Source organism: Haliotis rubra, unplaced genomic scaffold (assembly GCF_003918875.1).
Source record: "Haliotis rubra isolate DU_JTF1 unplaced genomic scaffold, ASM391887v1 Scf888, whole genome shotgun sequence".
NCBI classification, from domain to species: domain Eukaryota; kingdom Metazoa; phylum Mollusca; class Gastropoda; order Lepetellida; family Haliotidae; genus Haliotis; species Haliotis rubra.
This window is the reverse complement of record NW_025767621.1, coordinates 360416-374797: the sequence shown is the minus strand read 5'-3', so window position 1 is coordinate 374797 and position 14382 is coordinate 360416. Positions and strand designations below refer to the sequence as shown.

The 14382-nt window shown below is 38.7% G+C and overlaps 1 protein-coding gene across 1 annotated transcript; it reads right to left on the bottom strand.

The window, feature by feature from the left end:
• Window positions 1-1165: 1165 nt before the first annotated feature.
• Window positions 1166-9101, bottom strand: LOC124263529 (transforming growth factor-beta-induced protein ig-h3-like). Its single transcript, XM_046698191.1, is given in 7 exon segments — window positions 1166-1369; window positions 3993-4106; window positions 5175-5276; window positions 5661-5687; window positions 5690-5846; window positions 7159-7355; window positions 8882-9101. Coding segments are annotated over 7 exon segments (909 nt in total). The 5' UTR covers window positions 9045-9101; the 3' UTR covers window positions 1166-1220.
• Between the last annotated feature and the right edge of the window lie 5281 nt (window positions 9102-14382).

The window sequence follows — 14382 nt, the reverse complement described above, 5'->3', positions numbered from 1 at the left end:
ACCCATTTGATGGCTTTATCCCATCTACACAGTACACACATACTGGAAATACAGAGCTACAGTGATACCTACAGTGACACCCCAACTGATAAACGCCCATCCATCAATACATATACTTCCCATCAAAAGTTTAGACGCACTTAAAACACTCACTATATGTTATGCATATATATATGGTTACATCGAAGCTTAATTTCTCCACTAATTTGGGGGAACCAACTGCAAACCTGATACAGATGAATTGTACGAGGATCATGCATCAAATTGCTGAAACACATGTGGAGATATCGTGCATGTGAACAAGTGCGTTTTGTTTTAAAGTTTTTTTAAGAATTCGCCAATTTTCACTGATTTTTATCATTTATTGAACTCATGACAATAATCTTTTCAACGTTACGAATTTGTTTTACAATACATCAGTTCATGTTTAAACAGTACCTTTAAACAGTATGGAATATTTTGCAAAATTTAGTTTAGAACAGTTGCCTGAAGTAAGTGGCTATATTTATACTAGTGAGTCTAAACTTTTGATGGGAAGTATACATCCAGACAGACAGACAGACAGACAGATAGACATGCAAATATTTATAAACATATTTTATCAATGTAATTGCTCAAAAGCGCTCTCTGAATCCACTTTATTAATGTTAAGAGGTGAATAGGTGCGTCTTGAAATCACTTTTAAAACTGGACAGTTCGATTTCGGAACAAAGGATGGCTGGAAGATTGTTCCAGAGGAGGGTTCCTGTTCTAGAGAATGACCTGTCCCCATATGACTTAGTTCTAGTTTGTGGTATTTCAAGGTGAGACTGGTCCCGGAGTGATCTAGTTGGGTGATATGGTGTCAGGAGATCCGAGAGGTATTTTGGACCTAGACCATTTAAGCACTTGAAAACAAGGAGCAGGATTTTGTACTCGAGTCTGAAGCGAATTGGAAGCCAGTGTAGAGTTTTCAAGGCTGGGGAGATGTGTTCAGTCCTTTCAGTTTGACAGATCAATCATGAGGACTGTTCTACCAGCAGCAATGGCTAACAGTCATCACACTGAAGTGATGTATCATAGACCACTAAGTCAACCATACTCTGTTATCCAAATACTTTCATTGTGTAGTATAACAACTACGGATTTCGAAAGAATGCTTTAAAAGACAACTACACACCAAAAATATATGATGCATGATTTATTCAATCATAATTACATGGGAATTCAAGCTGACGTCTTCAAACTGCAGTCGTTGTTCCGGCAGTCAAAGCCTTCACCTGGCCAGACAACGAGCTTGGGATGAGGACTTCATCAATGACCTGGACAACTCCATTTGTAGCACTCAGTTCGTTGCCCACCATGCTGCCATTGTCGGCCTCGTAGCCAACTACAGTGTCAAAGACAGGATGAAGTCAGTACAAGCAGCATATTGTTTCACACCACGATTTCACAGTCTCTACCCTTTGTATAATGCATTGGGGCGTGCTATTTGACGGACAACATTCGCTCTTAATACTGTACATATCAATCGGGACGGTGGGGTAGCCTAGCGGTTAAAGCGTTCGCTCGTCACGCCGAATGCCCGGATTCCATTCCCCACATGTGTACAGTGTGTGAAGCCTATTTCTGGTTTCCCCCGCATTGATGTTGCTGGAAATATTACCATACTCACTCACTCACTACATATCATTTCTTTGTCATTAGTTTAAGACAATACTTTACCTCAGTACCTGACAGCTATTTTTCAGCCAGTTTTGTCTTTTTATTAAATGATCATGAGATTTTATAGCTACACAATCAGCCTCTACACAATCAGCCTCTACACAATCAGCCTCTACACAATCAATATCTACACAATCAGTCTCTACACAATCAATATCTACACAATCAGCCTCTACACAATCAGCCTCTACACAATCAATATCTACACAATCAGTCTCTACACAATCAGTATCTACACAATCAGTATCTACACAATCAATATCTACACAATCAGTATCTACACAATCAGTCTCTACACAATCAGTATCTACACAATCAATCATCTACACAATCAGTCTCTACACAATCAGTCTCTACACAATCAGTCTCTACACAATCAATATCTACACAATCAGTCTCTACACAATCAGTATCTACAATCAACATCTACAATCACACAATACACAATCAGTCTCTACACAATCAGTCTCTACACAATCAGTCTCTACACAATCAGCCTCTACACAATCAGTCTCTACACAATCAGTCTCTACACAATCACTACACAAATCAGTATGTACACAATCAGTCTCGACACAATCAGTATCTACACAATCAGTCTCAAAGCTATCGGATACCCTATTGACACAGTACCTTTATCTTTTATAGATATTGAGAGATCACTTCTGACTTCATCATAATACTCAAAAGGGGACCTGTGTGTTTCGTACAGTCTCATTATGATTAGAACGCATGCATGTATTTCACGAAATCTGGTCGAACACTTCAAAAAGTGTTCGAACTGTCTGCTGATGTAGGAACTGGGGCCCACTATTTTCACGCCCATGCATGATAATATGGAAAGGCGTGTGTGTCTGTTATAGATCTTTTGAAAAAAGCGAGGGGAACACTTCTGATGTGATTTTCATGAAATATACAATCAATACCTATCCGTTTATTTCATCATATCTGGTCTCACACTTCAAAATGTGTTCGAATTAAGTGCTGTTGGAGGAAGTGGGGCACAAGGATTTCACGATAATGCATAAAATACTGAAACCTTGACCAATAGGCGTGCACCATATGTGTTGGCTAAGATGATTATGTCCTGATAATATTGACTGTGACTCTGTCATGTACAAGGTGGAGCGCAGTTCGGCCAATCATTGCCAAACTTGTATGGACCCACCCACAAAACGCACATGCTGGGTAACGTTAACGTCCAAATAGAGCTCAGCTCTAGCGTCTTCTCATTAACGAGTCATAATAATGGTAACTCGTGGCACACCACGACTTCAACGTGTTCACCGAGGCCACGTGATTGTTGACTCACAATGCATACATAGGAGGTTGATTTATTCCAAAATATTCTTGACACATAAATAATTCACTTCCCTTGCCAGACATTTACTAGTATATGAGTTCCTGTAGTTTCTCCTTATAACGTAAAGCACTATCTGACCAGACACCTCAGATACTACAGACAGTAACACAAATAAACAAGGAATGTTTAAAGCAGTATCTGTTTATTGACACCTCCAAGGCGAATGTATAGAGCCTTATCACTTCAGACAGTAACACAAATAAACAAGGAATGTATACAGCCCTATCTGTTTACACCTCCGAGGCGAAGAGATCACTTCAGACAGTAACACAAATAAACAAGGAATGTTTAAAGATCACCTCCAAGGCGAGGAGATCACTTCACAACACAAATAAACAAGGAATGTATAGAGCCCTATCTGTTCAGACACCTCAACGGTGAGGAGAACACCAAGGACAGTAACCAAAACTGACCACGATTCATTGAGCAAAGCTATCGTTGCGCTAAGAAACACAAATAAACAAGGAATGTATAGAGCCCTATCTGTTTAGACACTTCTCAACGGTATAGAGAACACCAAGGCGACAGACAGTTAAACAAGGAACGTGAATCGATTCATTTAACACAAATAAACAAGGAATATATAGAGCTATCGTTGCGCTTAACCAGGGTAATCGTAACTCCCATATTTGAACAGGGGGCTACGACTGTCGTTGCGTTGCGATCGCTTTGTGCAACGAGGCCCAGGGCGCACAAAAACCTTAGAGCTACGACAGTCGTAAGCCTATGTTAAGGTATGGGAGTTACGATCACTTAGTGCTAAAAACGCTTTGTACAACGGCACTCAGGATAGTATAGATCTCTATCGCATCAGATGACCTCAAAGTGAGGAGATCCACACACACAAACACATGTATATCCCTATTGGACCCAACACCTCAACAGTCAGTGGCGAGTTTCCTACACACGTCCACGTACTACTCACAGAAGAGGAATTGACTTAGCCTGATCCGGTCGGCCTCCTCAAAGGTGTGCAGGTAGGAGGAATGATAAGACGCCCTGTACAGTGTCCCTGGGACCACGTGGTACTGCAGAACACCTGAACACAGCGTCATACATTAATCTACAGCATGAATAATATCATAAATATCAAAACACCATTGATGTTTGTTGGCAATATGACGATAATGTGTGAAGGGCGTCACAACGTGTGTTTGTTCAGCATGGAGATGAGCTGAATTTCGATAGATCGATAAATATCTTCGGATCAATCATTCCTGTACTCTTGCGTTGACCTGCACGGGGTCGAACGTCATCAGTTCCATTGTCCATTGTCTGGTTATCACAGACTCTTGGCAACTGCTAGCTGACAACTGACAGATTTCATCATGCCTATTGCCCGTAGACACTCCGAGTGTTGCTGAAACCACGTCACTACTTTATACACAAAGCATGAAAGACAATAACTAAATCAGGATTGTATATGATCGAAAGCAATAATGGCTCACAAAGATTAATCGACCTTGACAGAGAGTGTCAAAATCTACACCCTACACACGCGTGTGGTGCAACCACATCGGCCAAACCATCGGCCTTGGTTTACTGTTAAATTTTATAGATGTAAACGCTCTTGTATAGGATGTTTTTCGAGTTTTATCTATGTTCTGTGGCTTATCGGGGCGGTGAGGTAGCCGAGTGGTTAAAGCGTTCGCTCGTCAGGCCGAAGACCTGGGCTCGATTCCCCCCATGGGTACAAAGTATGAACCTCATTTGTGGTGTTCCCTGCCGTGATATTGTTGGAATATTGCTAAAAGCGGTGTAAAATCAAACTCACTCACTGACTCTATGTCTTAACGTTGTTGTTTTTCAGGACCACCTACTCTTTTAAGAGTATATAAATGAACACAACGCATTAGTCAAACACTGTTCTTAGGATTAAGTTATTTATTGCTATTCTCGTAACGATTAATTTCTAAAATTATTTCTCTGGCAAAATATAAGCAATGCCAGCAATACAAAAAATGTAACAATTAAGACATGCATTGTGTATACATGAACAACATATAATATCGATTTTCATTTTATCTCTTTAAAAAAAAAGGCACAGTCATCTAAACAATAGCTGCTATATAGACTTGTTTTACTAAGCTTTACAGGAGAGACTTACTTTTCAAAAGTGCAGGGTCGGCGACAAGCGCTTGTACAGTTGCACTTCCGAGTTTGTTAAAGGCTGCGTCAGTTGGGGCAAAGAGGGTAATGGGCTTTTGATCTGCAAAACACACGGTGTAGAGTATATGATGAAAATCACGCTTGGCTCTACAGATCATGGAGACGTATGTATATCTGTATCGTTTGTATCGATTATTTAAGCCTTTTGAAAATAGCCTCCTCTAAACATATCTTGTTCTCACAGCCTCTCCCTAAATGTGGAACATGTTACTTGCAACGATCATACCATGCTGTTTCTGTAATCTGTCTTTTGTTTATTATTAATAATCTTTACATCATATCCGTACCCGTGGGTTTAAACCTTAAAAACGTTTACAACGTTTCCTTCACAAGATACGTCAGCACACCTCGGTGAAATCCTGGCAAAACAGCTTAAAGCACCTATAGGGAAATGTTTTTTGGAAAATGATCCGAAGATATTCACCTTGATAGAAGTTCTCCAAAGATACACCTTGATAACTGAGGCGAGCGTGGTGAGATTTGCGTCTTTTGAGACAACGTCTAACACAGTTCCCGTGGGTGGCGTCATCACGCCTTTGATGTAGAGAACATTTCCATTATTCATAACTGCATCATATGACTGCATGGTCTGACCCTCCACGGTAATGATCTGAATCAGATGACGTTATTAAGAGCAATGGTGACGGTGACCTCAACGGTAATGATATGAATCAGATGACGTTAATAAGGGCAATGGTGACGGTGACCTCAACGGCATCTGATCTGAATCAGATGACGTTATTAAATGCAATGTTGATGACTCTCCACAAATCAGATGACGTTAATGGTACGGTGACCTCCACGGTCATGATCTGAATCAGATGACGGTATTGAAATATGAGTCACAACAACGAACACATATCTGATTTGATACAGTGAATGACGAAATGAAGTATCTATTCCTTCAGAAATATACTGAGAGAAACAAATAAAGGAAGACAGGAAAATTCAAGTGTTCTTTTAATATTTTCAAGCAGCTTTGAATAGCGCTGTGGGAGGAAATCTGAGAAGGAACACTGCTATGAGGTGGCGTTCCCTTTTTTGTTTCCCTCAGTTTATATCCAAAGATCATACAAACCACAAAAGCTATCTAAAATACATTGACTACACGTATATGTTTAAGTATTGTAGAAGTAGGTAACATAACATTCGTCACCGTATGCATAACACATTTGTACTAAGAAACTGTTAATGGTACACCAGGAAGGATATTATTTTCCAGGTAAAGAAGCAAAAAAGTTTAAATTATTATATTCCAATGTATTGTAGTCAATAGCATCAGAAAAGACAGGCAGATGACAGCATAAAATAATCATCATCAAACTTTTCTAGTTTTACATCCAGTTTGACAATGACTAGCAAAACATATGTTTTGCAATGAAGTATGATATGACAGTCAAAATCATAACAATGTGTACAGTATTATTTTACATTCCTTTGACAATTTTCTCTGGAACCAATATTAATTCATAATTGTAAAAGTTTTCTTATGTGTGGACAGATAACGTTGTACAGAATATGCATTTTAAGATATCAATGAATTCTTAAGTATGGAGAGAGGTCCTGTGCCCGTTTTACTCTTTCTTTCCAGGAGTTTTGCTGATTTTCTTATATACATTTGTAAATATCATTGATTCCATGTTGATTAGGAGGGAAAGAATGCAGTGTTCATGTATTGTTTATCAATTGTATGCAGATTTAGCAGTATATACAAATCAGTTCATGAAGAGGTCGAAAAAGATGGTCATAGACAACACTGAGCTACATGATCAAGGTTGGCCACTTGGTTTGACAACTTCATATTCCGAGTCACAACCCCATCCTCACCTCCCCTAACTCCATCTTGTCCCTGCCCCTCTCCCAGATTTTTTTAATGATTGATCCCCAATACAGGTACCTATTTTGGAACATTTTTATCTTACCCCTTTAGCGAGATACACGTTGACTCTGAGCTCCGAGCTGGGCTGGAGAGTAGTCAGACTCATCTCATTGTAAAAGTCAGCTCGTTTGTACTGACCATTAGCAACGTGGTATTTGAGAAGGGCTGCCAGTTTTGTCTTGTCGCTTGTGTCCAAATTGGCTAGGTCGCTCTCGGGGGGCGCAAACAGAGTGTATGGTCCTGTGAAGAGTGGCAGAGCATTATGATATGAGATATTGTACTATTGTGTAAAAGTGAGTAAATGTTTTACGCAATCTAGGGCAGGTATCGGAATAGCTAGGTCGCTCTCGTGGGGGCGCAAACAGAGTGTATGGTCCTGTGAAGAGCGGCAGAACATTATGATATGAGATATTGTACTATTGTGTAAAAGTGAGTAAATGTTTTGCGCAATCTAGGGCAGGTATCGGAAGGGACAAACAAGTAAGCGGTCCTCTGGACAGTCAATGTAGATGAAATGCCCAACCAGTGTGTAGGAATAGGTGAATATGGTCTTACACCTTCTTCAGCAAAATTCCAAAACATATCTTGGGGGACAGTACAAATCGGCCATACAGGTTGCGTTCATGTGACGAATTGCGTGGTATAGTATTTTTAGCATGTTTGTCAAGTTGTGAACGTAGTTGAATAGTGTTATTCTCATTTGTGTCAATATCCTGCTTTTACAAAAGTGGTCTTCAAAGAAGGATTTTCAGCATGACAAACAATATGAAAGCAAATAGACCAATATTAAAATCATTATAACTTTATACAGAAATGCAAATAAGGAATTAGAGTATGTTTAAACTTGAATCGATATGGTTGAAAGCATTCTGTTACATTCGCACGGGCAATGTTATGAATAGGCTTAACAAGATTTCAAGCAAGTCATTACGATAAAAGCAAAATATTATTGGTCTCTTCATAAAATGTAGAAGTTGTTACAAAACCGTTTCCCGATACCACCTTCATGGAATTAAATATTGTTTTAACTCTCATTGTGAAAGGTTCATCAACGACAATAATTTTACAGTAGCTTTAGAAAAAAATTGATATTTTCTAAATATTGTGTTTCTATGTTTGTTGGAATAAAGCCTACAAACAATCGAATTACTTATTCAGATGATGCATGAAACCATTTAATTCTAGAGCTGAGCAATTGGGAGCCGATGACATGTGTCAACCAAGTCAGCGAGCCTGACCACCCGATCCCGTTAGTCGCCTCTTACGACAAGCATGGGTTACTGAAGGTTCATTCTAACCCGGACCTTCACGGGTCTCTGCACTAGGATCAGTTGCTGACAAAGCAACCAAATTTTACTGAAATTAACATGCTATTATCATGGATATATACTAAGGATGACATATTTTTTTTTTTTTTTTCGAAAATCACCGGGCGAGATATTTTCATAAAGCTATAGATTAGCTGCATTAAGTTTAAATAAGTTGAATCATGTGTCATGATACGTGAAGATACAATTCCATGTAATTGCAAACTAAAGAGCATGAGTTAAGCAAGGAAAAGTATTCTCCCCTTTGGTTCTGTCCATGGACGACATAGTATAAATTGTGAGTTTTCGAAAAAATATTTATTTTCACCCTCAAGATATATAGAAGGAAAAAGCATGTTTAACTTTCAAATTTCTTTGACAGAAACTGGCCACGGTGCAGAGTTTCCGACACATGCCTCCAGAATTCCAGAATTGTGACGTGTTCATACTATTTCTTACCGGATCCCTTAAGGGTGTCTGTGAGCCCTGCTTGCTGAATAAGATTAACAAGGTTGGTGTTGTGCCGAGCTGTAAGGTAGTCGATGATGGTTAAAGTACTTTTTGCTGTTGTCTGCGCCGTTGCAGCAACGACCAACATGCAAAGAACAAACAAAGAATACATTGTGTCTGCAGTAGTACCCTTTAGCCAACTGGCAAGAAGAAAGATTAGTTTCACGAACGTTCGTGTATAGTCAAACAAGTTAGAATCACGTGACACAACGGTGTTCCATTTAATTCTTATCTGAAACTAACTTTATGGGGTTAATTTTTAATGACCTCCCAACAGTCGGTTTCATCAAGATAAAGACTTACAGACAGTGTTCTGTTCAAGGATTCGCTGATTTATGCTGTCTCACGCACTCAATGATTCATACCGACAAATTCAGTTGATTCCATTTGGTCGTAAGCAAACCAATGCTATTCACATTATCTTAAAATAATTATACTTTGCATTCATCCTATGTTGAAGTAATCTTATATATGCCACATATGCTGTTCAATAAAGAAAAGACACTAGGGTTCATCAGTCGATCAGATGGTTTGCCTGTTGCAGGTCTTCACACCACGATGGAGTAGTTTGCCCTTCCTGTGTTCTCAACACAGTAACGCTACTGATTGTAAATGGAATCAGTTATTTTCAGTGGAGCGTTGTCAAATTGCCTCTGCAAGGTTTTATCCTTCAGCAATGTAATCGTCCTGTGATCTTAGATTCGAAATCCAGAGTTCTCTGGGTTACGGTCAATGCTTTGTGCCTGCAAACCGATGCTGACACTGTGATGTAAAACAATAATGTTTCCTTAATTTTAAGATTTGTTTATTTGTTGTTTAACGCCCCACTGAGCAATAATCCAGCTATATGGCGACAGTCTGTAAATAATTAAGTCTGGACGCGACAATATTGGGATACGATGAAATGTGTCGCCCGTTTGTTGCCTCTTACGGTAAGCATTGGTTGCTGAAAGCCAATTCTAACACGAATCTTCACCGGTCTAAGAACTGTCCGACAAAACAAGAGTTTGTTGTACGACTCCGAATATAAACTGATGTTCATGATTCACTGTTTTAAATACCGAGGATACGACAAGGTGAGTGTATGATGCAATAGCTTCCAAAAAACTTTACTCACTAAACTGTCATTTAACTCGTCATGGACATATTGTCCAAGAACCAGTCGGACAGAGAATATTGTAAATAATGTTACCTCTTTTTTCCTGCCCATTTTTAAATAAATATAGCAGCCAATATGTAACACTGAAATATGAAAACACACGCACAAGCATGAATCTACACAACCGTAAAACGATGACGTGCATGAGACATGTCACTGAGCCAGCTGGCCCGATTCTGCCAATTGCCTTTTACGACAAGCATGAGATCCTGATGAAGAATATACAAGAATGTAAATAGTACGAGGTAATTGTATTTTCAGCTTTATTTGAAAATAAATTAAGATTATTTGAACTGTAAAATGTTCACAGTTTTCACTCCCGATTATTTTGTCATCAGTATGATGTTCCTTCGTTCCAATGTCGTGTATTCGGCATGTAGCAGATGGCAAGGTCTACATATTGAACTGAAGTTATCTGGCCACGTTTTCCCTGACATACTTCACCCTGCATGTACATTCTCAAACCACGTTTTCATATATGTTCACATTGCTTTTCACATATTTGACAGATAATGGCCCAAAGAACAATATATTATGATACTGTTGATCAAATCAGTATTTAGATTCATGATGACCAATGAAGACAAAATGTTTAAAAATTGCATTCTAAGAAAACGAAAAATGATAAATCTGACATAAGACAAAATTAATATGCTTAATCGAGTATTTATCTTACCGAAAATAAGGGTAAAAACGGGGTGCTGTGGGCGAACTGGCTAAGGCGCCAGGCTAGAGATCCAGCGAGGTTGAGGTGCCGGGATCGAGCCCACAAGTGACCGGGTGTGAAAAACCTTGGAGTCAACTTTGTGTGCAGATTCTTTCCGTGTTGTCACAACCCCTAGTGTACAGTACACAACCCTGTGCACTTAAAAGAACCCACGAATCCGTTTGTATATGACCAGATGGTGGCCACATGAATACGTGCAAACACCTAGTTGCGGGTACAACAACGTGCAGTGAACATAGACAAAGTACTGTGACTATGTGTCTCAGTCCACCCAGATGTGAATGGGTACCTCCTTAGGATGGGAAAGCCACAGTAACTCGGTGCGCCTAGTGGCAGCAAGAGTTGTCTATTCCCCAGGGAGATGAGATTGCTATATAAATATTCTATAATAATAATATATTGATGATACATGCTGAACGTCAATATTTTCTTAGTGATGACCAATTAAGGCAAAAATGCGAAAGTATCCTCAGCACTAACTAATGGAGGCACAGATGTGATACAGTATCAAGATGGTGTTTCGAAGCAAAATGTTCAGTCATCCTATTCCTAAGGGTTAACATTGGCCAAATGACTTGTTTGAACATGTAGCTGTTACACACTAAATAGTCCAAATGAGAAAAGGAGCAACGTCATGGTTGACATATTTCTATAGTGTGTTTTGAGGGTGATAGTCCCTGCGACAGAGATGTCAATTTGTCCAGCATATGAAACTACATGCAAGAGACAGCCTCATTTAATACACATTCATTCACCATACAGAATGTAAGTCCCTAATATGCAACAATTACGGGCAGTTTCTTGACAGTTATGGCACCAGCAGTGAGCGCTTTGACGTGGAAACTTGGGATCAGCACTTTGGTGATCTTTGACAACGCCATTCGTGGCACTTACCTCGCTGTCGAGGAGGACGCCGTTGACCATGTAGCCGGCTGGAATCAAAGGCATTCATAGTCGAAAACGGATGTCAAATCTGTTGGAGAATGTATGGAATACAGTGGGTACACAATCACAATATGAGAGCCATACCTTGCCATTTTGGTCAAAACTTCAAAATATCGTGTAATTTCTCGTTACATCATTTGAATATATCGTAATAAAGAAGTTCTTTATCCATTGAACTATCCCCTTGTACACCGATTACATTCTCCCTATTTCTAATATTTCCAATATTTCTAATATATGTTCCGATTATTTTCTCGTGATTTCAAGGTAAATTCAAAATTCGAAAATTTCGGTATTTCGAGTTTCTGAAAGAAACATGAAGCAACGAGAAAGTAATTAAAATAACGAGAAATGATCGAAAACCCTGTGAAAACATACTTTTCGAGTGTTCTTCAAAAACGGGAAATAACAAAAATATCGTCGAAAATACGAATATATAATCGAAAGAACAAGGAAAAAATAGTAATTTCGAAAAAAATAAACAAATATTTGGAATAATGAGACATTTCGGTATAAAAGAATATTCTGTGCTACCAAAGTTGCACCTGTCGGCTTTCCTACAATACTACATGGTGTTGGACACATGTTGTATTACATGATGAAATAGTTGTCGATAAACTAAATCTCTATCAGAACGACAGATTGTAAGAGCGTTCTGAAACCTTTTGAAATATAATGAAATTGTATGCTTAAAGGGATATATGAGCACATGCCACACAAAGGACCTTCTCGACACACACTCCATGCCGTATTTAGGCCATGAGTCTGACATTTTTTTTGTACCACTCAGAGGGACCAAACACTTTTATGTTTTTTTAAGTGGTTATGGTCTCTACATATCAAAAATGTATGATGGCCATGACGGTTTGGTAGCTCAGACTCAGAACGAGGCTAAATCCAAGATGGCCGCCAAAAAATTCAAATTTTCAAAAAATGTCAATTCCAAGCTTTAATCATAAGTAAAGTTCAGCAAATAGGTTGGAAATGAAAAAGGGAGGTAAAATGGTGCTAACATGATTAAAAACATTTAATTAATATCAAGTTGTGTTACTTGATACCTTTAAATCATATTTTTTCCTGAGCTACCAAATTGAGATGTCCCATCATACTTTTTTGATATATAGAGACATAAAGGAATATGCAAAACACTAAAACTTTTGGTCCCTCTGAGTGGTACCAATATGTCCATTTTCAGCTCCTGGCTCCTGGCCTAATTACGTCACCCAAGAACAACCACAAGGATTTCAGGGCCTCTTTTTAAACGTTACTTATCACATAACTAAGTGCAATATACCCACTATCAGCTATTGATAGGACAGCTATTGTTACATTGTGTTCACAGTATATAAACATTTACGCATAATGCGTTTGATGTATACTCATGCCAAAATGGTTGTCACCCCTTCAATTTTTTTATTGAGAGGGTGGTGGGGTGTGGGATAATAGTGGGGGTGACAACCATTATTGGTATGAGTATATTATGGAATAATGCGGGTATTAGTATTCAGAAAGATCTGGGATAATACGGATGACAATATCAAATATTATCTTATACATTTACAGATACAGACATTAAATACAAACAATATACTAGAGTGGTGGAGCTTGATTCTATCGACCTCCTTAAAGGTATCAAGAGATATTTTATAGCACCCAGTTTCAGACAGAGCCCTGTGAACTACGTGGTACTTTGAGGATAACTGTGGGCGTGAGATGCATTCTGTAAATGTAAGCACTCTAGTTTTACGATTTTGAAAGCCTATTCACGTTTTTGCCTTTAAATCAACGTGCTGCTTTAATCTGTTTTTACCATACTTAAAACCAGAGAACATATAATAGATATTATGGTTTCTGTTGACGAAACAGGATAATAGGCGATCTTTTTCAAATTATCTTCCCTTCACCAATCCGTTGAGTACGCTGATCTGGACTGTCCAACCTTAAACTGACAGCGCATGTCTTATGCGCGATGCCCGCGGTATGTGTTACCATTTGACTTAGAGACAGTTAACCAGTATAGCCTTCACCGGTAACGTTCACGCGGGTGCATGGACAGTACATCTTTTCCCTTAAATGAAAAGCGAGTGTTATGTCCTGAAATATACTTAGGGGAAAAAATAAGGGATCACATGAAAGCGCAAGTGTTCCTTTATTTTTCCCAGGTTTATTCACAAGCTTAGTATCTCACAAGTGTGAAGAAACCTGGAAAAAAATAAAGGAACACTTGTGCTTTCATGTGATCCTTATTTGTTTCCCTCAGTATATGTGTTAAATGATTCCATGATATATCGGGGATGCCTATGTTTGATTGCTTATGATGCAATAATGAATCACCAGATGGTCGTTCGGAGCGAGGCGGTAGAATCAGCTGACTGTTCATTTCATGTCATGTTTTGTCGTTTTGTTCACGTTTTGCAGTGGCAAATGTAAGTTTTGCACTAAATGTCAGAATATATCATACTTTTAAACATGTGCTGTATTTTCATTGTATATGTACTCAAATCCCTTCCGTATGATTATGATAAAGCAAGAATATATATTAAAATGGCAGTTTTAAATTTTGAAATGAAGAAAAATGAAATTTTCTGCATACACAGAAGTACATATTCAATTTTCCAT